The sequence below is a fragment of the Halichoerus grypus genome, chromosome 7 (genome assembly GCF_964656455.1).
Source record: "Halichoerus grypus chromosome 7, mHalGry1.hap1.1, whole genome shotgun sequence".
Lineage (NCBI taxonomy): Eukaryota > Metazoa > Chordata > Mammalia > Carnivora > Phocidae > Halichoerus > Halichoerus grypus.
In genome coordinates this window covers 153969946-153996794 of record NC_135718.1, presented here as the reverse complement: position 1 = coordinate 153996794, position 26849 = coordinate 153969946, and the positions used below count along the sequence as shown (strand labels likewise).

General features: G+C 59.6%; 1 protein-coding gene across 1 annotated transcript in view; it reads right to left on the bottom strand.

Moving 5' to 3' along the window:
- The window catches only part of IQGAP3 (IQ motif containing GTPase activating protein 3), a 42466-nt gene that overhangs the window by 8505 nt on the left and 7112 nt on the right, over positions 1-26849 (bottom strand). The window contains exons 2-27 of the mRNA XM_036118241.2: positions 26324-26821; positions 24168-24255; positions 19882-20038; positions 19169-19246; positions 17901-17977; positions 16927-16994; positions 16725-16838; positions 16334-16512; positions 15865-15943; positions 15178-15341; positions 14704-14791; positions 12745-12908; positions 11233-11390; positions 9889-10004; positions 9626-9789; positions 8027-8117; positions 7056-7223; positions 6830-6969; positions 6580-6750; positions 3880-3963; positions 3655-3726; positions 3486-3555; positions 1967-2175; positions 1224-1376; positions 839-1002; positions 291-515 (exon numbers count right to left, since the gene is read on the bottom strand). Of these exons, the coding sequence (XP_035974134.2) occupies positions 291-515; positions 839-1002; positions 1224-1376; positions 1967-2175; positions 3486-3555; positions 3655-3726; positions 3880-3963; positions 6580-6750; positions 6830-6969; positions 7056-7223; positions 8027-8117; positions 9626-9789; positions 9889-10004; positions 11233-11390; positions 12745-12908; positions 14704-14791; positions 15178-15341; positions 15865-15943; positions 16334-16512; positions 16725-16838; positions 16927-16994; positions 17901-17977; positions 19169-19246; positions 19882-20038; positions 24168-24255; positions 26324-26360 (3278 nt within the window). The 5' untranslated portion in view covers positions 26361-26821. The remainder of the gene's footprint in view (positions 1-290; positions 516-838; positions 1003-1223; positions 1377-1966; positions 2176-3485; positions 3556-3654; positions 3727-3879; positions 3964-6579; positions 6751-6829; positions 6970-7055; positions 7224-8026; positions 8118-9625; positions 9790-9888; positions 10005-11232; positions 11391-12744; positions 12909-14703; positions 14792-15177; positions 15342-15864; positions 15944-16333; positions 16513-16724; positions 16839-16926; positions 16995-17900; positions 17978-19168; positions 19247-19881; positions 20039-24167; positions 24256-26323; positions 26822-26849) is intronic.

Below are 26849 nucleotides of genomic sequence, written 5' to 3'. Positions count from 1 at the left end.
TGGCCAATTGGACGTAGCATTTGCAAGCAGGACATGGCAATTAAACACATTTGCATACTCATCTGTGTTCATTTTGTGTGAAGCACACCAGCTCCATGTAAATTACCAGAGGGGGCTCGAAAAGGCTACTTTATCTCATCCAATAGGGCGGCCGGCCAATTTGCATCCGTCAGCACGCTCACTGATCCGTCAGCACGCTCACTGATACGTCAGCACGCTCACTGATACGCTGCCCCGGGGAGGCCCCCGAGCGAGCCGGCCCAGGGAGCTCTCCCTGTGCCGATGCTCACCTGCGCTGTCCGGTCTGGGCCTCGCTCTGGTTGATCCAGCTCTTGTACAGGTGAACGGGGTCTGTGTGGATGCTCAGCGTCCTGTCCTCCAGCACATCCTGGATGACTCTGCCCAGGATCTCCCGCAGGGCACTCTGGCCCCGCCCGTTCCGGTAGAACCTCACCACCAGCCTCACCACCGTGGGGTTGCCGGTCACCATGTCCTGGGGCCTCTCCAACTTTGACCTACGGTTCAAGAGGTCACGGAAGCTGGTCTCCTGCCTCTGGGTAGGACAAATAGCTGTTTCCTTCTTGAGATTTTGGCTCTTCAAAGCCCACTCTGGATGCCTCCTCTGAAGGCAGGTCCCAACAGCTGGATCTCGGCCTGTGCGCTAACCTTCCGCCCCGGCCTCCCTCCATACTGTCCTTGGAGAGGTCCTCCGGGCCTCGGGAGGCTGAGAAAAGAGGTCTTCTGATTCCATTTCTCCCCGCCAACCTCCGCAAATTCTCACCGGGCGAAGGAGCCCACAGCGGCAGCCCGGGCGTCCCTCTGCACGTGCGGAGCCTACCTGATCTCCTCCTGGAGCGTGGTCTTGAATAGCTGCAGCAGCAGGTAGGCCTCGCGGCGGTTGGAGGCATAATTGTACAGGCTGAAAATCACGGACTCCACGAACTTGGTGGTTTTGTTCTGCGGCATGTGAAAGATCAGCTTGGCCAGGTAGATGGGTTGTGTCTGCAAGCAGCGGGGGAACGGGAGTGGCTTACGAGGCGCCTGGAGGACTAGCGATCGGACAAAGAAAGGCTCTCCTGCCAGGAGCTTCCTCGGAGGACAAACAGGAGGGCACTGTCTCTGTCTCTGGGGTCAAGGCATTAGGGTTGGGAAAGGGCACCGTACGTGGAGAGAAAGGCCTCGAGGCCCCAGACCCTTCAGGGATGGTGGGGTCCTCTCCTCACCTGGAGCAGGTAGAAGAGGTGTTGGTAAGCTTCTAGCTTCTGCCTTTTCTCTTTGCTCAGCGACTTCAGTCCCTTCTGCTTGTCCAGAACCATCATGCCCGCCAGGTGCTCCTTATTCTTCTTGGTCAGCTTCTTGCAGTGGGAGACCACCTCCTGCAGGGGCAGGGGGTGGGGAGGGAGTGGGGGGAGGGCGGGCCAGCACAGAGCGGAGCGGACGGTCAGCATCGGCACCTCGAAGAGCCGGGACTTTCTGCCGTTCAAGGCATTCACAGCACGAGCGAGAGATCAACAGTTCTGGGACGCGGAGGGCCCCCCACCCCAGCCACCCTGACACTCGGTCTGGCTCCTCCGCTCTCACAGGGGGAGTCCCCACAGAGAACCGGGTCTCCAGGCCCTGACGTCGTGTCTGTGGGTTTTTGCTACTCTGTCTTGAGCTGGAGCTCTCACTCCTCCCCATCGCTGCACGTCTGCCTGCCCATTCACTGTCGGAGGAGCTTCGTGTCTACCTCTACGCTGGCCTGGCAAGGTGCGCACTCAGACTCTCCCTGCTTCCCAAGGAGGAAACAGACCTCGAGATCACACGGGCAGCCCACATCCATGACGAAGAAGCAGAGGCAGGCGCTCTCATTTCACAGCAAGGCTCCGTCCGCCCGGTCACCGGCCCCCACCAATCACCGGAAGGGCAGGGACTGCTGGAGCGAGTCCCCGGGAGCGGCTGGACGCGGGAGGGGCTGGCCCCTCACCTGCAGGGTGATCCGGTTTTTTACCAGCAGGCCGATCTTGATGTCCATGAGGTTGAGGTCCTGCTGCAGCTGCTGATTGGACCGGATCTTCCGGACCACCTCCTCCTGGAGCTTCAGCAGCTCGGCTTCAGCCAGGAAGTCCTCCTGGCTTTGATTCAAGAGGTGGGCAAATCTGCATACCACGCGGAGAGGGGGATGGGGTGCGTGGACTGGCGGGAAGGGGACAGGCGTCAGGACTGGCGGTGCCCTCCCAGAGGCTTTCTCGCCAGCCCCCTGCCTGTTACTAGCCCTTGGTCCCCATCCTACTTGAGGCCAACAGGTCCCCAACGCCCAGCACTTTTCTAACTGGTTCTGCTTGTGCCAAGGGGGCAGTGGAATGCCTTAAGCCAGTCCTGTCCCCAAGCTTCCCAGGTGATAGCCAGCTATGATGGATGAGGGGTCCACCCCTTGCTCGCCCCCAACCAGGGCCCACGCCAGAGACCTCCCAGCCCCAGGTCAGAGCCCTAGCTCCCTCTGACAAACCCCTACTCCAATGTGCTCCTCAGATGGGCTGAGTGCCCACAGTCAGAGAGGGACTGGCGGCACCCCATGGGCAGGACAGGCTCAGAGTGGTTAAGGACATGTAGCCGGCGCCGTGCATTCTACTTGAAGCCCATGAGTGTCGCCTCAGGCCCAGAAGGGAAAAGGCCCACATCTTACAGAACCCAAGGGCTGGAGGCCAACTTGGAAATGGACCCTGGGTCCACCTCACAAAGAGGAGGACCTCCAAGGCTGGGCTTCTGGTCTTTAAGAACAGGAGCCGAGAGCAGCCCAGGACCTGTGTGAGGCTTTAGATGCGCACCCCACAAAGGGGACCGAGGGACAGGACAAGGGAGTGCCATTTGCTGCTGCCACTGAGGTCCCAGCACCGTGTAAGGCTTCACGCATGCGGGCCCACGGAGGGACGGAGCTGGGGGAGCTCCGGGCCACACAAGAAGGCAAAGTGCAAGAAGGCGTGGACTCTAGGGGGAGAAGACCCTTCCCTGTCTGCTTTGGTGGCAGCAATGGGGAGATCACTGAAGCCCGGGACGGCAAGCACCTGCTGAGGGGAGCCTTCCCCGTGACCAGGCTGTTTCTGGGGTGGGCGGGGGCTTTGGCTACAGCCCTCATTCGACGACGTTCCTGTACAGACGTCTCGTACCTTCTCCTTTCCTGCTGTGCGGCCCCGGGAGGGATATCTAGACCTGCCCGACTCCAGGGAAATTCCTGTCTCTCCCTCCAACCTGAGGGATCCCCAAAGGCAGAGCACATGTCCTCACTCCCACATGCACCCCGGGTCCAGAGGCTTGCTCAAGGTTGGGGCATCAGCTGTTGACGAGGAAGGAGCTCAAGAAGGACAGACAACTTCTCCAAAGCCCAATTGTAAGCCATGGAGTGGCATGACCTCTGCTCTGTTGACTATCGAAAGCCACGCGCCCGCAGACAGAGGAGGGAGAATGGGCAGTTTACTCACAGCGAAGAGAGGGGCCCAGCAGCGTACCTAACATCCTGTAGTCATCCCGGGCCTTCTGGGCGCGGAAAAATGCCTGGATCTTCACAATGGACTTAACCTGCCGTGAACGCAGGTGGGGAAAGGCTTACTGGCTGCCCTCGCCTGGTTCTCCTGGGCGAAGGCTGGGCATGGGGACGGGGCAGCAGGATGCACTCACATTCTTCTGGAAGTATCCCAGACGCCTCCGGTATTGCCTCCGAGCTGCCCACATCCGGGCCCAGGCCTGGATCTGAGGACACACGCTGCCTCTGAGCTGCACGCTCGGGCACCGGCCCTCGGACCCGGGCCAGCCATCTCCAGAGGCGGCGAGAGGACTAACGATCGGCTCGGAGGCCCCTCAGGAGACAGGAGCCTCCCCCCTCCCCGCGGCAGCGGCAGCTACCTTGATCACAGCATCCGAGTTTGCTCTGAAATACCGCAGCCGCTCCCGGTACGCCTTCCGCCGCCTGTAACCCCGCCAGTGAGCCTGTGCGTCAGGACAGGAGAGGGGGGGACCTCCGCTGGCCCCCGCCGGCCAGAGAGGCCATCCCGGGGGGCGCGGGGCAGGGGAGGGGGAGGGGAAACCAGCCCCGCTCTCAGAGTATGGCTACCCTCACGGGGAGACCGCGCCAGCCAAGCACACTCTGCAGCACCCTCCCTGGTCCCACACACACGCGTGCAAGCACACACACACACACACACACACACACACACGTGCAATCCACCCCACGCACCGTCACGGAACCCAACTGTAAGACCCAAGCTGTAAAGACATTAACGAGTCTACGCTGACTTCAGGGCACGCACCGGGTCCCCCAGATGCACTCATGTGCAGTCTGGGGAGGCACAGGGGCTCGGACGGAAGGCGTGGGCAGGCACAGAACCTCGCAGCCCACCTCTACTGAGGCCGTGTGGGCCGCAGGCCGCGGAGGCTCCCCTAGCTCACGCTGCTTGCCTCGCCAGCACCCCGCCCCCGCCAGCCTGCCCCCCACGGCGCCCCGCCCCGCTGGTCTGCCCTCAGGGGCTGGGATGACCGGCTCCTCTGTAAACCACACCCACTCTGGTCTCTAAAACACAAACCTGGCAGCTCCCCTCCCCCTTAGGGGCCTCTCCCCTTTCACAGCAAGCTCCTGTGAGATCAGTTTTCCTCAAGAACCACCTGGGCTACATCTCTCAGCCCCAGAGCTTCCCGAAGTTCTCAACCACCTGACCCCATGCGACTCTCCGGTGGTCCCTTCCTTCTTAGTGACTCCAGCCTCTTCAGACGTTGCGCTTCCTTCTAAATGTGCGTGGTGACGCTCTGGCCCCGGGCCCTTGTTTATGCCCCTGACCCCTGCAATCCCTCCTGTCTTTTCAGGCCCACGTGAAACATCTCCTGGGCACTCAGGCCCTGCACGGTCCTCCACCTCGGACACTGCAGCAGACTGGCGTGTTCAGAGCGTTCCCATTCATCCAACAGTCCTCCCAGCCCTTCCTAAAGCCGCTCTGCTGGCCGCATTCCACCCCATGGCTAACCCCGTCGCTCTGTTGGGACAGGATGTAAGAGGCAGCGTGGCCTGGGATGGCAGCTGTCCACCTAGAGCCTGGAGGCCAGGGAGCCCCCCCGCCCCCACCCGAGCGTTTCCTTAGCACTGCTTCCTCTCCTTGCCCAGGCGCGGCTGTCCCTCTCAGGGGACCCCTCTCAGCTCTTCCCCCTTAGAGAAGAGGCCTCCCAGTCTGGACCGGTCAGAAGTCAGGACCTGATGTGCGGCTCAGCCAGGCTCAGAGCTTCCGGGAGCCCCACTTCTGACTCCTACTTCCCCGAGGCTCCGGGCCTCTGCCAGGACCCAGGCCAGAGCCCGCACAGCCCCAGGGCTGGTGGCACACGTGCCCTCTGACCCCGCGCCCTCTCCCGCTGTGGCATTTCAGCTCTTTAGTTTCCGTGTGAAATTCCAGTCCAAGCTCAGGAGGGAGGCATCTCCGTGATCAGACCACTAAATGCTAATTACCAAGGTTCTGTACTGAGTCCTGGGACCAGTGCCCTACAATTTAACACGTTCTAATGGCTGCCACCCACGGAGGGCTCACTGCACTCAGCGCCCCGTGTACTTTCCCGCTGAGCCCGCACAATCCACACGTGAGGTGAGGACTGTCGCTGTGAATAAGAAATGGTGTTGGAGCAGGCTTAGGAGAGGTGCTCAAGGTCGTATGACCCAGAAGCAAGAGGACGAGGGGGCAAACTCCAGCCTCTGACTCTAAAGCCTCAGCCCCCAATCACTACCCTGTGCCCGCTGGCTCGTCCCTGAGGGCCCGCCCGCGCAGCGTCCTCCCACCCCCGGGCTCTTGGGGCTGCCCTCGTGTCCCCGCCATCACAGCATCTAACGTCAGCTGTGCTCCAGGTCCTGCTGCGGGAGCTGTGGTCACTCATGTGTCCCATCGGTCTCCTGCCCTTGCCCGGCCCAGGGGGCATCCTTGCAGACGTTTAGTCAATAAAGAACCTTTGCGCTGCGCATATGTCCGCGCGGCCTTCAGGTCACATCTACTTGGGGTCTGTTCGCTCAACTCCCATCTTTCCTGGCTTGTAAAGCGGGCGGGCCCGAAGCCCATCTTCCCAGTTACTCGTGGGTTCCACCCGCGGCCACACTGGACCAGCCACAGGGCCAGAGGGAGAGAAGAGGGAGCGCGTCGCCTCGGGCTGGTCCACCCTGTCCTGTTTACCCAGCTCGGGAGGTCCTCGTACCTGGAGCCCGTCCTCGGCTTACTAAGTGTCACTCCCACCTCCCCACAGGGGGGCGACAAAGGACTCTTGCTCTGGGGACAGCGAAGGTGACAGTAAGCGCCTGCCAGCCAGGCACCGTTCAGAGGCCCGCACGACAACCCTACACGGAGCTGCTACACCGTCCGCACGCCCATTCTGCAGGTGGGGAAACCTGTCGAGGTCACACGGCTGCCTGTGCCGGAGCTGGGCCCCAAAGCCAGGCAGTCCAGGCTCTAGACAGCACGCTCCGAACCCTACTGCTGAGGCCAGGTCATCCCCCTCCACTCAGCAAAAAGCAAGCAGGAAGGAAGCCCTGAAGCTCAGATAAGCCCGGCCCCGACGACTTCGAAGGCCAGAGCCCGCCACCTGGATCTTGATGACCGCCGGCAGCCAGGTCCTCAGGAAGCGGGAGCGTTCCGCAAACGCCTGCCGGACCAGGAAGCCGCGCAGGCGGGCCTGGAGCTGGATGACGAGGCTGATGTTGGCCTTCCAGAGCTGTTGGCGGTCGTGGGCGGCAGTGACCCTGGTGACGGCCGACTGCAGGCAGGAGAGAGCCTGTGGCACCTGGTGGGTGGGGCCCGTCCCCCGCCCCCTCCGCCGCAGGGCCCCTGCCAACCTGGATCTCCCCCCGAGTCAGGTGGGACGTATTCAGGCGGCAGCCAGCGGGCCGCTCCCAGGTCCCCTGGAAGGTCTGCAGGTGCAAGTAGTAGGCTGAGCCGTCCTTCATGTCGTGTCGGACCCAGAGCGCGGTGTCTCCTGAGCAGAAGCCGAGTGAGGAGAGAAGGCTCGGAGGCGGCGGCGGGGGCCGGCGGAGGCGCAGAGGGTGAGGCCGGGGCCGTTACCTGGGTGCTGCTTCTCTGCCACGGCGTCTTCCAGGACCCGCTGGTAGCTGTCAGCACAGTTGGGCACCACCCCTCGGAGGGCCACGGTGGGGTTCCGTAACACCCGCTCCGTCTGGGCTGCCTTGCCCTCCCTGATGGCCTGATTGATGGCGGCCACACCGAGAGCCACTGACAGGGGCATCGGGAGGGAGTGGTTGGTCCTCACCCATTCCCCAAGTCCCTCCCCTGGGCCCTGTCCTGTCCATGGGGGAGGGATTCAAAAAAGGGGGACACAACCCCCCCATCTGATGGGAAGGGACAGGGCACATCCGAGCATGGGTGCAGACCCAGATGAACACAGCAGCATGCAGCTGTGCCTGGAGGGAAGGGCAGCAGTCGAGGAAGGCTTCCTGGAGGCAGCATGGGGCTGGCTGGGGCTGGGTCAAAGGACAGCCTCAGGCCTCTTGTACAGAAGCTCAAAGGCAGAATGCAGGCAGAGAACCTCAAGGCAGTTTTTTCAGAAGAGAATAAAATCCAAGAAGTGCGACACCTGCCTTCATGTCACTCAGACAGACAAACGGACAGAGGAACCCCAGACGCTACTAGCACCACAGAACGCCGGTGTCTGCACTGGTCCTGCCCACTTGTCCTCAAAGCCAGTCTTTCCTGCCCCCCACGACCGGAGCTGACAGCGGGACCCCAAACTCCAGGTACCAGCACAGGATGGGGTGGACCTTTGGCCACCGCCTGATTTCCCGTGCTCACACTTCGGGGTGAGCACCGGGAAGGCGTGGACTGTGGGCTCTCAGCCCCTGAGACTTCCCTGCCCAGCTGCAGCTAGGAGATCTAGCGTCCAGGCCAAGCGGTGAGGCCCTGCTCTGGTTCTGGCCCACCTCCCCACAGAGGTTGAAAGGGAGAGGGGCTGAGTGTGGAGCCCACACCCCTCCCCCAGCCCTCCCCTGGACTCCTGCGGGGCCCCCAGGCCCATGTACTTCTCTGCGCAGCGTCTGTGTCCTGGTTGGCTCTAGCCACCTCCTGGCGGATCTCTTCTAGCCAGAGCACGGCTCCGGGGTCCCCCGTCGCCTAGGAAGTCGAGATGGGAATGATGAGAGCCCGGGCCAGCCGCCCCAGGCCCCAGGCTCGGCTGCACGAGAACCAAAGTACAGGCAGGCTGCGGGAGCCCCAGGGACAGCCATGCCTGCTCCTTCCACCTGCCACGTGCAGGTGTGGCCTTGTCGCTTCCCGGGGCGCCTGCCGGCTCAGAAGGTTCTTTCCCGGCCTGCTTTCAGGCTGGCCAAGCATCAGCTCGGCTGGGGCGCAGCACTCCCAGAACCCTTGGAAGCCCTCAATATCCTCCACCTTCCGAGCAGCTCACTTCCCTGCCCCTGTGCCCAAGCCACAGCCAGGGAACGTCCACACTGGAGGCTCCCCCTTCCTGCCCCTGCTTCCCATTCCCCTGCGCCCCCATGCACACCCTCTCAGGCCGACCTTGACCCCGACCTCCACCCTGTCCTGTCCACTCCTGCTCTAGACGCTCCTACCGCATGAGGCAGCGCCTGGCTTATACGCGACCACAGGCTCACTCGGCCACATGGTCAGGCAGGGCCCCCACTCCCGTGCCTCACCCAACCCCAACCCCAGACTCTGCTCCCTCCCGATGCTCCTCATTAGCAGAGGGAAGTTTCTAAATAGACATTTGCTCGAACACTATGTTCCAGGCAGCATTCTAAAACACTTTCTTGGGGCGCCTGGGTGGCTCAGTCATTAAGCGTCTGCCTTCAGCTCAGGTCATGATCCCAGGGTCCTGGGATCGAGTCCTGCATCGGGATCCTTCCTCAGCAGGGAGTCTGCTTCTCCCTCTGCCCCTGCTCAGGCTCTCTCCCTCTCTTTCAAATAAATAAATAAAATCTTAAAAAAAAATAAAAATAAAAGTGAAGCACTTTCTTCAGAACCCACATTTGCCCAGCACACAAACACCGCTCGGCAGAGAAGAGCCCAGTCCGTGTGAGCAAGAACTGCCGTCAGCCTGCTCCCAACAGCCCTGACCTGGAGAGAAGGTCCTTATCGGCAAATGCTTGCAGGGGAGTGAACGGTGTGAGACGTATGCAGGGCTGGCCGCCAGGACGCAAACCCAAGCAGCCAGGCCCGCAGGCCTAGCCCCCAACTGCTCGGCACCACACAGAACCCCACCATGCTCTCCGATGCGGGTGATTCCCCCCTTCTGGAAGGTACGGAGGACCAGGATGCACAGTATTTTACGGATGAACAAGCAGAACTCAGAGACATTAGGGATTTGTTGGAGGTCATGTGGTCACTAAGTGTCAGCGCAGAAGTCCAGCCTGGTTGCCTGGCCACCAGGCCTGTGCTCTTGCCACCCACAAGGCCCCGCCATTCTCTGCACGCTGGCAACGGGAGCTCGGGGCAGGGCCCGGCCCAATGGCCACCTTCCCCCACGGCCCCTCCTGCCCTCCACCCCCAGAAGGGACTGTGTCATCAGACTGGGCTCTCCCAGGGTGCATCCTGGGCACAGCTCTACCCACAGGGGATGCTCTTCAGGCTTCAGGGACCAACCCAGCCCACTCAGACCTCACCTGGGCCTTCTGCTTCTTGGCCGCCACGAGGAGGAGATGGTACCGAGGGGCGACAGGAAGGCTGACGTTGTCCAGGCCGGCCGAGGGAAGCAGGAGGGCAGACAGGGTCTTCTCGGGGCTGCCCTGGTCCAGAGCCTCGTTGATGAGGCTGACCGCGAGGACCTCTGGGAAAGAGAGATCTAGGTGGGCACTGGGCGCAGACTTACGGTAAGGGATGGGCTGCGCAGGCCCAGCTGCCTCCCCCTGCCCTGGACTCCACTCACGGTCGGTCTCCTCCTGCACCTGGGCGTTGACCTGGTGCACGGTGGCCTGCAGGTCGTTCCAGCTCAAGACGGCCCCGTCCAGCGCACGTCGCAGCTCCACCAGAGCATCAAAGTAACTAGCAGCAGGGGGAGCAGTGGGTGAGCAGCAGGGGCATCGTCAGCCGGGAGTGAGGGCACTTCTGAACACTGCTCGGCCTCCCGCTCACACATGCTCCTGGTGCTCTTCGCACCCTGTGGGTCGTTCTTTCAAAGCCCCTGTGCTGGTCTCCTCCCTGACGTCTACACGCCCGAGCCTCCCACCGCTCAGGCTGCAAACCCCTATCCCAACCTCCTGGCTCGAGACGCCATATCCTAATGACTCCCCAGAGTACACCTGCAGCCCACTCATGAAGACCAGCTGCCCCCTCATGCCTCCCCGTGAATGCCTGAGGAGCGCCCCAAACCCGACCTGAGCTGAACCCCTGTTCAGCCTATGTCTCCCAGTCCTGCCCACTTCGGCCAACATTCACTCCAACCTCTGAGGACAAAGATCTTGGCGTCAAATCCGACCACACTCTCTCACAGCCCATATCCACACACAACCAGATCCCGTCAGATCCCAAACCAGACTCCCCCTCGCCACCTCCACGGCCCCCGCCCTCGGCCCAGTGTCCCTCACACCGGCCCGGAGGCTGCCTGCTTGTCCGGCCAACCTGGGAGCCCGTCCTCGCTGAGCAGCCAGTGAGCCTGGCAAACGCAGCCCGGGACGCCCCTCCGCGCTGAAGCCCCCCCAGCCCCCGGCTTCCTTCTCGCTCACAGGGAAAGCCAAGGCCACAGCGTGGTCTCTGCTGCTCCACCCTGCCACGCCCAGCACCCGTCTGGCTCCGAGCCTGTGCCCCGTACGCCCCCCGGCAATCACAGAGGCCCTGAGGTCTCTCCCAAAGCCCCCTTACCAACAGGGCCTTCCCTAACCCCCAGCACATCCCCACCGTTCACCCCCTTGGCCCGGGCTGGTTTGGGCCATGGCGTCCTCCCTTCTAGTCCTGCCGTGTTGGCTTCTGTCTGTCCCCCTCCACTAGCAAGTCGGTTGGAGGAGAGCAGGAACTTGGTTTTGTTCACTCTGTTCCCCAGCCCCCGGGACAGTATCTGGCACCCAAGGATCCTCTAGGAAGCGCGGAACATGCAGGAAGGGGGGATGACTGAGCCCTGCTCCCAGGACGAGGCACGGGACGGGCCAAGGAGCTGCGAACAGACCCAGAGAGGGGCCGGGCCCAGCGCAGGGCAGCGCCGAAGGCGGGTCTCCACGCAGAACCGAGTCTTGCCTCCACCGCCCTCCCTCTGGACACGGGGTTAAACCTTCCTCACCGCTGAGCGTTCTCTCCTTCCACCTGGGCCAGGCCCGTGGCGGGGTTCACCAGACTGCTCCAGAAGCCGCCGACGTCCCCGGCCTCCAGGGCCTGGTTGATCAGGACCACGGCCGACAGCATCTCCACAGCGACAAAGAGCTCCTCGTGGCTGAGCTCCTGCAACAGGGGAGCGCCAATTCCCACGGGGCTGGCAACTGGCTTGGGGCCACGCCACCCTGCCCTCAAGGCGCCCCTGCATCCCGGTCTCTAACCCAAGCCCCAGCGGCCTCCTTCACTCACTGGCTAACCGTACCTGATACCCGAGAGCGCTCCCCGCGTGCTCAGTGGGTAAGCGCCTCACACACAGTATCACTCGTCTTCCTAACGGGCCGGGGAGGGAAGTGCCATTAAGATTCCCCTTTCCCAGGTGAGCTCATAGTCATGGAAGTTAAACCCACACTGGGTTCCAGGGCCCACACACGACCAGTGAGCCCCGTGGGCTCCTTGCTGGTTCCTAGCACGCACCAGGAAGTGTGCAAGGCCCCGGGGGACAGAGAGGAGGACAAAGAGGCCCCTCTGTGCCGCACCACACTCCCGAGGCCCTGGCCCCACTCGGTGGCCCAGGCTTCTCCTCCTTTCCAAACCCCAGCGTGAGCTGCTCCGCATGTCCGGAGCACCGTCCGGTCCCCCACAGACAGGATCCCGGCAAGGAGAACCCCAGCAGCGGGGCTTACGCGCGAGGCTCACGGCTAATGCGTGCGGTGACTCTAATCCTCACAACGAGCCCATGTGCTAAATACATTACTGCTCCCGCTTCATGAACTGAGGGGCAGACCAGTCACTCACTTGCCGGAGGTCACAGGTCACAGGGCAAGGAGGCACAGAGCTGGAAGTTACCTCCCAGCACGCGTCCCAGACGGCAGCCGCCCATGTGGAGACCGCGCCCTTCCTCAGGGCCAGGACCAGGGTCATGCTCTAAAATTCCTGCCGTGGGTCTGATTCTGCACGGGGCTCGTCTCTTCCAGGAAGCCTTCCCAGACTTACTCCCAGCTCTGCTCCCTCCATTTCCTAGTCTGAAGTCCTCCAACCCTGACATCATCCCCTTCTCCCTGCCTGTGACTATCTGGACCTCGGGTGTATTCCAGCTCCCAGGAGGGCCGCCCCGCTGTCTGGACACAGGGCGGGGGGGGACACACAGAGCGGTGAGCGGCACGGGCTTCCGTGCTTCTGCGTTCGCTCCCAGCACGGCTGGCTACAGCTGTTGGGAGCCGTGTGCGCCTGTGCATCTCACTCTCCTTGTCTCTAAAACGGAAATCTTACTTACCCGATAATGTTCTCGCAGGGAACATTAAATGATGATTAAATGAGTGTGTGTAGAGCAGTGTCTGCTGGCTAGGCTTTACCTCTTGAAGGGTCTACCCTTGCAGGAGCGCTAGCGCCGAGGACCCGCTAAGGACGGCAAGGACGGCGGCCCACGTCCCTCCCCAGTCCCGCCGAGGGTGCTCGCGCTGGGGGTGTGGCCTGGGCTCACCCCTCCCCGCTGCTGCTGGAGCACCGTCAGCTCGTGCTGGTACGCAGCCGGGGCGCGGGGGTACACTGCAGGCAGCCGGGCCTCGGGGCACGCCAGCGCCTTCACGGTAGCAGCGGCCACCCCGCTCCGGATGGCTCTGTTGATCCTGCACACGGCCTGGAGCACTGCAGGGGAGGAGGGAGAGGGCTGCACAGGCTGGGCACCCAGGGCCCGTCCCACTCTCCTGGCTAAATTGGCAGCTGCTCTTCAAAATTGTTCTGCCTTGGGGTGCGTGGGTGGCCCAGTCACTTGAGCGTCTGACTCTGGGTTTCAGCTCAGGTCATGATCTCAGGGTCCTGAGATGGAGCCCTGGGTCCGTGCTCTGCAGGGGGTCTGCTTGGGACTCTCTCCCTCTGCCCCTCCCCCACATCCCGCATGCTCTCTCTCAAATAAACAAATCTTTTTTTCTTTAAGACTATAGTTTTTTTTTTTTTTTAAAAGATTGTATTTATTTGACAGAGAGAGACATAGCGAGAGAGGGAACACAAGCAGGCAGAGGGAGAGGGAGAAGCAGGCTTCCCGCGGAGCAGGGAGCCTGATGCGGGGCTCGATCCCAGGACCCTGGGATCATGACCTGAGCTGAAGGCAGCCGCTTAACGACTGAGCCACCCAGGCGCCCCTCAAATAAATAAATCTTAAAAAAAAAAAAAAAAGCACAACTGTTCTGTCTTCTGCTAGGTTCAAAAGAAGTTTCTAAGTGTTTAGGAGGAAGAGGTGCTGGGTGGCTTTACAAGGTGCTGGAAGAAGCAACCTGTCAGGCCCAGAGATGGAGCAGCATGGCAGGTCAGAGTGGCCGCCTGATGGAGGGGACAAGACTGGCAGGACTGTGGAGCGCAGCTGAGAAGGGTCAGTCAGGGGCTCCAGGGGCCAAATCTTGCCGACAGCACAAAGGGACAAGCAACCAGCCCCAAAGTGGAACCGTTGGGCCACAAAGAGCAGGAGTAAGCTTGAAGGGGCCATGGGGCATCAGTGGGGTCTCGAACACCAGGGCTTGGGAAATGCCAGATCTGGGCCCTGGCGTCAAGAAGGTGGATCTACGGGGAGAAATGAGGATATGAAGACCAGTCACCCCATGTCAGCGCTGTCTTCCGTCCCCCAGAGCTCCAGCCGTCGGGGGAGCACGGAAGCAGTGGAGGCCGCGCTGGACGCTGTCGCCCGCCCTCCGTGGGTGACAGTGTGCAGAAACGAAACCCAGACAACCAGAGGCCCAGCGGTGGGGCAGGCTGGGCGGCTGGGGAAGAGCAGCCCGTCTGGGCAGAGAAGGGAAGGGAGAAGCGCAGGTCTCATCTGCCTGGCTGAGTGGATGGGACTGAAGTCTAGGCTGAAGCATGGATGGAGGAGCCCAGGAAGGCCTGCAGACGCTCCACAAAGACGTGAACAGCAGGCCTGTGCACCGGCAACGGGAGAGCCGACGACCGCAAGCGGCCAGGCCAGCAGGAAGCGCCTGCGGCTGTGACAGGCCTGGCGGCCACGGGCTCCAGCCCCACGCTCAGCCTCGTCTCGCTCCTGCCGTGGGCGGGCTGACCCCCGGGAGGGACACGGTCACCAACACGCTCCTCCAATAAAGAATTATATCTGCACACAGTGTTTTTAAGGGGAACTGAGTGGGATCATGCGTTTCTCTCTCATCTGGAAAATCACTACACTGGAGAAGCCAAAGTCCTCAAGCAGGTTGAAAGTGGCCACACGCAGGGGAAGTGCCCTGCAGAGAGCCACCTGCCCCAGAGCCAGCCCCGCGGGATGGACCGTCTCGACCCGATGGCCTTCATGAAGCTCGCTGTCCTGTGCCTCCAGGCGGCCTGGGCCGGGCAGGGAGGGGGAGAGGCCCCCGCCAGCAGCGGTCCGCACGGCCCTACGCGGAAGCCCACCCAGGGCCAGAGGCGGCAGTGACGGCCCGGCCAGGCCTCAGGGGAGACTTACTGGCTTGTTCCTGATCACCCTTCACGTTGGCTACAGCCACACCGGCCTGGACCTCCTCCTTTTCCAGAAGATCCAGCAGGCCCAGCTCCTGGGGAGGGGAAGGGGTGAAGCCGAGCGGAGCCCTGGGCCGTGAACCGGCTCCCAGCACCCCCTGACTACCCCGCCCTCGAGCCTCTGCCTCCTTCTCACCCAGCAAGCACTGACACAACTACCCGGACAACAGAGACGCCGCGTCAGGGAGAGGACGAGACTGCCGCGCTGAGGCCCCGCTCCGGCAACAGGGGAGTCTGTCACCGCCCGTCGGGCTGCCCCTGGCTCCCCCCACAGTCTACGCCATTAGGCTTTGGGGTGATGTAATCATTCGCACATGTAGTTGGCACTGCTGAACACCAGCGGGCGCCGGAGGTGCTGCCCAGGCAGAGGCCTGCCCCCAGCCCCCAACCCCCCGAGCAGGGGGCAGTACTGGAGCCTGACCTGTGCTTTCTGTTCTCTGTCTGAGCTCAGCTGCTCCAAGTACCAGTCAGCAAAGTCCCTCCGGACCCCTCGCAGGGCCAGCACAGGGTCCAGAAGGGCCTCCAGCAGGGCGCCAGGGCTCTGTCTTTCTAGCGCATCATCAACAACTTCTAGAGCCCCATGGACTGCAAAAGACCAAGACTCCAGAGTGGACAACATGTGAAAGCCCAGCCCTATTCTTCCCACCGGCCCAGAGCTCCCCCACCCCGCCCCAGCCCCAAACCCTCAGCAGGATCTTTGCAGCCTTCCCACAGCACCGTCCCAGACCCTCAGGACGTCCTGCCCCAAACAGGCCGATGCCTCCTCCATCCTGAGCCTTCCAGCAGCCCCTCCCACCCCCACCCCTCCCCCATCCATTCCTCACACCTCCCTCTCAAGAAGGACCCAGTCTGGCTGCCCCTGGCCCCAAGAGCTGGAAGGTCTGTTCTTGCCTCTGCGCTCCCCGTGGATCTCCATCCAAACAGAAACGCTCTCAACGGGGCCGCCTCTCTAGACATGGACGGCCATACAGCCCAGCATGTGCTGCTTCTTGACTTGGATCTTTCCCTGAGACATGAGGGCTGGCCCAAGCGAGAGCCACCCCCAAACTGCCCGATATGGGGGCTCACCCCGAGAGCACCCCAAGACCTCACGGCCCACTTCTCTCACCGTTGACGTGGTTGATGTTGCCTTGGATCTCAGCCTGAGTCAGGAAGCTATCGTACACGTCCCGGCTCTCTCCACCATCCTGCACCGAGAGCGAGGCCTGGGACATGGGCTCCTCCCTGTTTGTCTCTTCTCCCCCCCACCCCACCCCCCACTCTGCCCCAGCCGGGCAGTCTGGCCAGGATTCTGGGGAACCCAGGGCTCCAGGCCTGCCTTTGGCATCTCCTGTTGGTCTCATCCAGTCCTACGTCCCCATCTCAGCCCACCCCGAACATCCAGGCCCCAGAACCCCCTCCTGCCTTCTCCTCTGAATCCTCATTATTCTCCCCGGTGCTTTCCTCTTTCTCTACAAGAACCCACAAGCGACACTTTCCCTCAGCAACTCTGGGGCGTGGGACAGGACACACAGGAGTCCCGTCCGCTGCAGGTCTTCCGGGCCACCCAGCGCTCAGCGCCCGAGTCTCCTCCTTACACGGGTCTGGGCACTGGCGGCCTTCTCCGCCTTGGCCTGGGCCAGTAGCTCCTGGTAGATGGCCGCCAGAGGCTCTCGAAGATTCACCAGCAGGGCACTGGGATTCTGCAAGGCAGCCAGGGTGTCCTCGACCACCCCTCGTTCCACGGCCTCGTTGATGGCAAGGACAGCTGCGTGGACTGGGAGGGGTGCAAAAACAAGGTCAGGAGGCCAGACAAACCCCAGACCGCTGCAGCATGGCCAGCCGCAGCCTCTCTGATGTCATTCCCTTTTCCCACCCAGGAGGCCTGGCAGCCCTGCCTACTGATGAGAGGCACCCAGAATCCATCTGAGGCCCAGAGTCCTCCCGTTCTCACTGAGCCCACCCCCGCAGGCAGAGCCCAGCCCCTACCTGCAGCCTCGTCCAGCGACAGCTCATTGGCCAGAATGCCCCCGAGCTTGCTGAAGGCAGGCAGCTGGAGGCCGTATTTGGCCAGCTCAGAGGCCATGTTGCTGAGTTCCTCGGCTGCAACAACACCACACGCGCCTTTCCTCAGGGCCAGAGCCCCCGAGACCCAGCCCACACAAGCGGCAGGGGCACGAGCTGGGCTCACCTGAGAATTTCACTTTCCCATACAGATCATGTATCTGAGGGGCCAGTCCCAGCCGGAAGAGGAAGAGACTGGAAAAGAAGGGAAGGCATTGGGGCTTATTTATGTGGACGCGCTGGACGCATGGGTCTGCACGAGATGCCACAGGGACCTGGACGTGGGGACCAAGGCCCCCCGATCCACAGGGAGTGGCATTATTGGAACTGAGCCTGAGAAAAGTGCTATAGGAGAGACAGGATGCTCAAGAGGTCGGGTGACCAGGACCCCCAGAGAAGGGCGCACGGCCGTAGCAGCTGTTCAGAGATGGGGCGTCGTAAGCAGAGACCTGCAGGACCAGGCACAGGGACGTGGGAAACGAAGTCAGGAGGAGGCGACGTGGCAGACACAGGGACAGTTTGGTCACTTTAAGATTTAGCCACTGGTTGCTAATGGCTGGCCGTGGGTAGAACCAGACAGCCGTCACCACTCCTACTACGTGACTTGCACGCGACACTCTTGATGGGGTCTGTTCTGATTCCTCTGTGCCCAGTCACAAGTGGAAGACCCTTCCCTGCTGCCCTTTTCTTCACCCCCATGAGTCCCACACACACACACACGTGTCCACAAAGGCACATGAGGGGCGCCTGGGCGGCTCCATTGGTGAAGCGTCTGCCCTCGGCTCAGGTCGTGATCTCAGGGTCCTGGGATCGAGTCCCCAGTTGGCGGTGGGCGGGGGCGTTCCTGCTCAGCAGGGAGTCCGCTTCTCCCTCTCCCTCTGCCCCTCCCACCCGCGCGTGCGTACGCTCTCTCTCTTTCAAATAAAATCTTTAAAAACACACACATGAATCTAGACACAACTATAAAAATCTAAAGTCTCCCTCTCCTAAGAAGTGCTCCTTGTGGCCTACCCGCCCTCCTTCCTGCTCCAACATCTGTTGCCAACTGTTGGTTGCCTCCACCGAGAGGAAACTGGAGGACAAAAGTTTGGGGTCTCTCACCTGAGCGCGTGGATGCAGTAGATCACCCGGGGCATGTTCTTCTTGTCGTAGATGTCTGTGGTCTCCGGGAAGAAGGTCTGGAGGGGAAGCCAGCAGGTCACTGCCGTTGGAAAGTCGCAGCACCAGCCATAGAGGGGGGCTGAGGCACGGTGTTCCTCTCCCACCTGGGTGGGCCGTGGGCCCCTCTGTTGCCTGGGGCTTCTCGGTCAGTCTCCCCAGCCATTTACAGCCGGCACTGCACCCACACCCTCAGTGTTAAAGAAAGGCCCTGGGGCCACATACTGAGCCAAAGCCCAGCCAAACACACAGGCGGGGTGGTCGAGGTTACAGGCTGTATCCTCCGGGAGAAAGAGGCCCCCCGTCCATCCTAGAGACACAGCGAGCCTGGGCCCCTCGCCTTGGACTCTCGCCGGACAGGTGGCCATGCTCCCACGGAGGCCCAACGAGGCACATGCTATCCGGGACCACAAAGGGGGCAGCGCACTCATCCCTGCCTCTAGGCCAGCGGCCTCTGAGCAGCGGGGGCCCTCGGAGGCATGGCCGTGCCCCCTGGTGACTAGTGAGGTCTAACCTCAGAACCTCTTGGCTACCTCAGATTCCTAGGAGACGTCACGGGGTTCCCGCCTCACTGAGGACAGACGCCTCTGTTGCCCCTGCCTCCCACCAAGCCTTTCTTTACTGCCGCCTCCTCTCTCAGTTCCCCGGAAGAGACACACTGTAGAGTCCTAGCGTGCCCTAATGCGGCCGGTTCTCTACAATTCGCAGAGGGAACCGTGCAGATCATCCGGTCCTCCCGACAAACCGTCCGTGGATCACCATGCCCCTTTTACAGTGAAGAAACATGTAAGGTCCAAAGAGCCAGGTGACATGCAGGACGTGTCCAGCAGGGCTCCGGGGCCCAGGCTTCCGAGTCCACCCCGGGGGACGTGGCCTGCGTGCCCCTGCTTCGCGCCCTGAAACTGGCGGGAAGGAGCGGCTAACGCGAGCCCATCTCCGGGGCCACACAGGGGTCTCGCTCACTAATGGGGACGCTGCAGCTTGGGTGAGGGAGCCTCCATCTCCCTCCACTTGCCCCCCACCCACAGGAGGGGCAGCGCCAAGCGGCATGGTTGAGAGACCAGCAGCGCCACCAAAACCCTCTGATTAAGTTTGTTCAGGAGACGCAGGACGGTGAGGGCTGAAGGGTCCCAGGGAGACAAAGCATGCATGCGGGGACTGGGGGCTGGTGCAGAGCAAAGATGAACCCCGATCCTGAGGCCCAGTGTTACCGAAGGCAGGCCGACGTGGGCTATTGCAGACAGCCAAAAGTTGATGTTGTCCGTGTGCCGGAAGTGCAAGCCGGTTGCCTGAAAGGGAAGGGAAGAGACGAGAATCTATTTCTATGGTTCTCAGGGTTCCCTGTGGGCAGAGCCCAGACCACAGCTTGGAGGCCTGAGGGCAGAGGGAGCCAGAGGACCCTGGCCTATTGGTTTCTCATATTCCGTCCCCTGGCCCCCCAGGACAGATGGAAACTGCCAGGAATGGCTGAGCTGGCAGGACATTTAGGAAGGAAGGCACAGATGTGGAATTAACAACCCAGGAAGGGTTCCGAGGAAAGGGGAGTCCGGAGGTGAGGCGGGAAGGAGACAAGGGCTGGACCGGGCTGGCCATGGTGCAGGGAATGGGCAGTGGGCCCGGGAGTACCGTTATGGTGGCAAAGCCCACAAGCCTCTGAGTGTCAACTTGCTTAGAAGTCTCCTACCTGGGGCATCTCAGGGCCCACCTAGCAAGAGTCCCTTGCTGCTAAAGCCCGCACGCAGTCTCCGGCCAGGGACCCCAGCCACTCCTGTTGGCCCCGTGCCGTGATTGATAGGGCCCCCTTTCATCCTCAACCGTGTCCAGGTCTGGACAGTAAATTATACGGTCACCCTACCGCCACAGCCTTGAGGAGAAGGGGGAGTTGAGCGCAAGCGGCTGGAAGGTAGAGACCGCCCTTCCCCACCTGGTACCGCAGCTGCTCCACATCATAGATCTTCTTCAAGGGAACCACGGCGGGCGCAAAGCAGTGGCCCAGCTTGGCCAGCAGCACTCCATTCCGGAGGCTCTCCTCCAGCTGCCCCGGGGAAGGAAGCTCCTCCTTCAGGCAGGCCTCCATCCAGCTGAAAACACAAGAGCAGGACAGCGCCTGCCACCCACTCCGGCACCTGCCCCCACCCCGACAGAGGGGCCTCCTGTGGGGACGCTGCAGCTTCGGTCAGGGAGCTGTCCCTGTCGCTGTCCCTGCCCCCACTCCCGGCTCCCCTTCTGCCCGCGGTCTGGCTGCTACCACCTGACCCCAAGCCGCCGCAGCACTGGAATGGCCAGTCGTCAGCCCCTGCTCACCCCCGGAAATCTTCCCTGACAGATCCTGAGCCTGTGATCCACGGGGAGGCCCTTACCCGTTGCATGCTAGGCCGTCTCTCAGTGTGGTCAGCATGACTGTCACACCCCACCGCTCACTGCTCTCACTGCGTGTTTTCTGAGAACCCAGGCCTGAAGGTCACGTCTACACAGCTCAGAGCCTAGCTCTGATGACGACGGGGGTCGTGGGGAACCCCCGGGGTTGATGGGAGGGAGCAGCACAAAGGGACAGAAAGGCCAGGGCCCTTGGAATCGGAAGAGCAGCTTTGCACACCATCTGCCCCCCAACACCTCTCGGAGCCTCACTGTGTAACCTGCGAACTGAAGAGAGCGCGGCCGCACTCCCCGCCTCAGGGGGCAGCTGCCGGGGCCGCACAGGGGGTGCGCGAGCTGACAAGTGTGAGCACGCCGGGGGGGGGGGGGGAACACGTGAAGCATACTGTTACTGATGGTGGCCCGGGGGGCACGGGGCCTCCAAACTTGTCCCCGCATGGACGCCTACAGGAAAGCCTCCATCTTCAGAGACAGCCGGTCACACCTCGCTCTACGCCTTTCCAGCCACACACACCTGCTGTCCTGTCTCCCCACGCTGCCTGCTTTTCTGGAGACCGTTAAAAATATACTATGGATTACAAGGAAAGAATGAAGCATTTTATGCTGCCTTAGAGGCGGAAACACAGGGTAGAGAGGAGCAAGCCGGCGGACACAAGGAAGCAAACAAACCCAGAACGGAAGGCGTCTACACAGCAGACAAGCTGGTTTCTTCACCAAGTCGGTGACATAAAGAACTGCAACGGGGAGGTGGGGCTGTTCTGGATTAAAGAAGATTTAAGAGACACAACAACCAAATGTAATATGTGAGCTTTGTTAGATCCTTATTTGAATAAGCCAACTGAAAAACAGATTATTTTTCCAGACAATCAGGAAAATTTGAAAATGGCCAGGTGTTGATCTTCCAAGGATTAACAAATAACTTCTCTGGGTATTAGGATGGTGCTGTGGTTATTACGTGAGCAGACGTCCATATGTTTAGAGACAGGCGCTGAAGAATATAGGGGGATAGAAGGATGTGGTGCTGTCTTTGCTCACAGACGGCATGACCGTCTAGGTGGAAAATCTGAAAGAAGGCAACACAGAACCTCACACAAGGCTGTGGGACACAAGGTTAACACACAAAAGTCAGTCACGGTCCTATGCACTGCAGTGAACAAGTGGGATTTGGAATTAAAAACACAATACGGTTTCCGTTAGCACCCCAAAATGAAATACTTAGATACAAATCCAACAAAATACGTACAAGATCTCTGAGGAAAACTATGAAACCCTAATGAGTAAGAGCAAAAGAAAACCAAACTAAGTGGAAAGATACCCCACACTCGTGGGCGGGAAGGGTCTATGGATTCAGTGCAATCCCAAGCAGACTCCCATTTTGCAGATATCAAGATACTGAATTGAAGGTTTGTATGGAGAGCCAAAAGATCCAGAATGGCCAACACCATGCTGCAGGCAGAGAACAAAGTTGGAGGACTGACACCGCCCACCTTAGCCACAGTAATCAAGAGTGTGCTTTCAGTGAAAGTTAGACAGACCAGTGGAACAGAATGAAGAGAAACAGACCCACAGAACAACAGTCAACTGATCTTTGACGAAGGAGCAGAACAATCCAATGGAGCAGAGAGCGTCTCTTCAACAAATGGCGCTGAACAACTAGACGTCCACATGCAAAAGAAATAAATCTAGACGTAGACTTTACACCCTTCACAGAAATCAACTCAAAATGGATCAACTTAAAGGTAAAATGCCAAACTATAAAACTCCTAGAACACAGGGGAAAACCTAGGTGACCTTCAGTGCGGTCATGACTTTTTATTTTTTAATTTAAAGTCTATTTTTTTTTAGTAATCTCTCTGCTCAACTTGGGGCTTGAACTCATAACCCCAAGATCAAGAGTTGCACGCCCTACTGACTGAGCCAGCTGGGTGCCGCTGGCAACGACTCCCTGCCCACCCCCACCCCGGGCAATGACATTTGAGACACAACACCAAAGACACGATCACTGACAGAAATAAGTGATAAGCTGGACTTAATTAAAATGAAAAATTTCTGGGGCGCCTGGGTGGCTCAGTTGGTTAAGTCTCTGCCTTCGTGGGGAGCCTGGGTGGCTCAGTCGTTAAGTGTCTGCCTTGGGCTCAGGTCATGATCCCGGAGTCCCGGGATTGAGCCCCGCATCGGGCTCCCTGCTCAGTGGGGAGTCTGCTTCTCCCTCTGCCCCTTGCCCACCCTGCTCATGTGCTCTCTTGCTCTCTCTCAAGTAAATAAATAAAATCTTAAAAATAAATAAATAAATGAAATGAAAAACTTCTGTTCTAGAAAAGAGAATGAGAAGACAAGACACACTCTGGGAGAAAATATCTGCAAAACATACATCTGGTAAAAGACGAGTATCTGAAATACACAAAGAATGGGGTGCCTGGCTGGCTCAGTCAGTGAGGTCATGCAACTCTTGATCTCGGGGTCATGAGTTTGAGCCCCACGTTGGGCGCAGAGATTACTAAAACAGACACACACACACACACAACTCAAAACTCAACAAAAAAAGAACAAACAACTGACTAAAATATGGGCCACAGACACCTTGCCAAAGAAGATGCACAGATGGGAACTAAGCATCTGGAAAGACGCTCCCCACTATATGTCATCAGGGAAGTGCAAATGAAAGCAATGAGATTCCACGGCACACCTGTTAGAATGACCGAAATCTGGACCCCTGACAACACTGGATGCTGACGAGGACGTGCGGGAACAGGAGTTCTCGGTCACTGCTCCTGGGAATGCGAGATGCTGCGGCCACTTTGGAAGAAGTTTAGTGACTTCTTTCTTTTTTTTTTTTTTAAGATTTTATTTATTTATTTGACAAAGAGAGAGAGAGCAGGAACACAAGCAGGGAGAGTGGGAGAGGGAGAAGCAGGCTTCCCGCCGAGCAGGGAGCCCGATGCGGGGCTCGATCCCAGGACTCTGGGACCATGACCTGAGCCGAAGGCAGACGCCCAACGACTGAGCCACCCAGGCGCCCCAGTTTAGTGATTTCTTACAAAACTAAACATATTCCTGCCGTACGATGCAGCAATCATGCTCCTTGCTAATTACCCAAAGGAGTTAAAACACATGTCCACACAAAAACCTGCACACAGATATTTACAGTAGCTTCATTCATAACCGCCAAAACTTGGAAGCAACCGAGATGTCCTTCAGTAGGTGACAGATTAATAAACTGCGGTACATCCAGACAATGGAAAATCCTTCAGCGCTAAAAAGAAATGAGCTGTCGAGCCCTGAGAAGACATGGAGGAACTTCAAATGCACACGACTAAGTGAAAGAAGCCGGTCTGCAAAGGCTCGTACCGTATGATTCCAACTGTGGAGAAACTATGGAGACAGAAGAGAGGAGTGGCTGCCAAGGGGTGGGATGGGGGACAAAGAGGCAGAGCATAGAGGATTTTTAGGGCAGTGAAATTACTCTAAGATACTATAATGGTGGATACATATCATTCACCATTTGTCCAAACCCATAGAATGTACACCACCAAGAGTGATCCCTAAGGTCAACCACGGACTTGGGGAGACTACGTGTCCAGGTGAGTTCATCAGTTGTAACAAATGTGCCACGCTTACGGATGTTGACAGTGAGGGCTGGGGGTACCTGGGGGTACCTCTATCTTCCTCTTGTTGCTGAACCTGAAACTGTTCTAACAAAATAAAGTCTTAAAAAAAAAAAACAAAAAAAGAACGGACTCCTCTCCTTCTGTATCAGCAAGGGGGCAGGTGCCTGGGGTGGGCAGGGTGGGAAAGCACAAGGGGGGGACCAGAAGGGGCAGGCCCCCCGCTCACCGCTTGGCTTCCTCCAGCCGACAGAGGTACTGATAGGCAACAGCCTGCCGCCTCTGCTCATCCATCTCCTCAGCTGTGAGGCGCTCACCTGAGGAGTGAAGGGGGACAAGGTCGAGGAGAGGAGCGTTAGACAAAGGGCCATGGCACCGAAGCTTCTTCTCAGCGGACTTTCTTGGGCAACTCTGCCCAGAGACCTGAAGCACCTCTCGTACATCCGTCCCCCCCTTCCTGACACCCCTGGCTCCAATCTCCGGCCTGCATCCCATAAAGCTGCCCTGGTCGGCACCCCTTAACAGGGGGCTCCCCTGTGTCAGAGGCGCTCCCTCCTCTTTCCCTCCAGCCATCTCCTGACCCCTCCTTCCCATCTATTTCAAGTCCTTCCCTCAGGGCTCCCAGCACAGATGTCCAGACTCCTCCACGGCTGGGAACGTAGCCCCTTATTTTATCCCTAACAGCCCCTGAGTTCTCCAAGACCTGGACCCCTCCCAGAGGCTAGGCTAACAGGACCAAATGGGACTCATCATTCAACAACCATTCATTCATGCACTACCTTCTATCTGTCAGGCCCTGGGCTAGTGGATCCTTACCCTCAAGAAATACAGATTAGCATTAGAAAAGAAAAACATATAAGGGAAAAATTCCAATTCCTAAAGTGACAAGTTTGATTATAATCACAGATGATGCAAGCAGCAGACGAAACAAAGGGTTCTACCCATGAGGAGGATCTTAAAGAATGAACAGGTGGGAAGGCGGAAAGGTAGTTCAACAAAGGGAACCATGTGGAAAAGGGCACTCACTTGGGATTAAGTGGAAGGACAGAGAATCTTAAAAGATCACAAAGATATCTTTACTCTCCGTTTTGGTATAAGTCACCTGAGCAGGAAAATAATCTCCAAGCTAAATAAAATACAGACAGTCCTCTGATCCCCAAATCTGTTAGATGAGACAGCACACATATTCCGCCTTGGCCTCAGCCTCCTTTTCTCCTCCCCTTTCACTGTCCCCCACCTTTCGAGTCTCCTTAGAGAAAACAATACAAAATCAGACAGGGAGAGAGAAAGTTGTACACATACACACACAAGAAGTAAACATAAGGGGCTGAAGAGAGACAAGTCTGTCTTTGACCCAACACTTCATGTTAATCCTACTCTTCATCTTATGTCCTTATATTGCATATCCTGCAACATGATTTGGACGAGGGGCAGGGCTTACTGGAATCGGCAGTTAAGCAAGTTAACACACACACACACACACACACACACACACACACACACCCCGTCCACGTTCAGATCCGAAAGCTCCAGCCAACTGCAGAAAACCCATCAGTTCCCATAAGGGTGTGTACAAGGAACAAGCGCTGGTTGCTAAGCACGGAAAATAAACCAGTAAGCGAATGACATCACCTCAGAGTTATGAGCTGAGGCTGTGCGAGGCGGGCAGGGTTTGTACACACACACGCACACACACGCACACACACACGCGCGCGCACACACACGCACACACGCACGCACACACACGAGCCTCCTGTGCTTCTCAGGTCTGGAACTAGCTTTCCTTCCACAGAGGCGAGGACACGGACTTGGTGTTTCGAACCCGACCGGCGAGGAAGGGGAAGGGCGGGAAGGAGCCCGTGCCCTTCGAGCAGCAGGTCGGCAGCAGCCTGTCTGCCGCCGATCCCGGACCCCAGTCTCTTTCTAAAGCAGCGCTTTCGCAAGCGCGGTCCGCGCCCCCCCTGCACGATGACCTGGGGCGCGGGAAGAAGCCACGGCGCTCGTTACAATGCAGACACGGGCCTCGACCCGCTGGGGCTGAAGCCGCGGAAACAAGCCTCGCGGCCAATTCCCACGACGGCTGGAGACGCGGCCTCAACGCGGCATCGAAAGCCAAGCTCCCGGGCGTCCCGGCCCTGGAGGCGCCTGGCAAGCGTGCCTGCCGTCCGTAACTGCTGCCTTCTCATGGGGCCACCCAGCCCACCCACATTCGCCCAGCCCCAGAATCTGGGGACGAGGGAGAAAGCTCTGGAAGCTCTGAAGCGCGGCGGAGTCGGGGGGCGTCTCGCCGCTCCCGGTTCCACCCGAGCCCGCCGGAGACCCGACCGGGGCTCCCTCCCCGCGGGGCGCAGGCCCGCCGCCCTCCTCGGCCCCCTCTGCACTCACACAGCGCGGGGCCCGCGCCCGCTCTCCGCCGCTCCATGTTCCTCCTCCTTCCAGGTTTGAATCTCCCGCCGCCGGGCCGCCGCCCTCACCGTCGCCGCAGCCGGACAGCACTTCCGGCCCGAGCCGCGGGGGCCGCTGGGATTTGTAGTTCCAGGCAGCGCAGGCGCCACGGCAGGAGCGCCGCCAGGTGCGGAGGAGGAGGCCCTCGGGGGCAGTGGGAGCAGCCTTCCGCTCCCCGCCCAGCGGTCCTGTTCCTCTAGGGCTCCTCGGCTGCCCTTGCCGCCATCGTTTCGCCCTAGTGTTCCCACGAACGCCGCTCCGCCTCCCGTAGCCTTCTCGGCTCCTGCTAGCTTGCAGGCCACCTTGCACCGAACTAGATGGTGCGGATGCGGAGAGAAATCCGCATAATTAGGGGCCCCTGGCTGGGTCAGTCGGTAGAGCATGTTACTCTTGATCTGGGGGTTGTAGGTTCGAGCCCCACGTTGGGTGTAGAGATTACTGAAAAAATAAAAATAAAAAAGTCAGC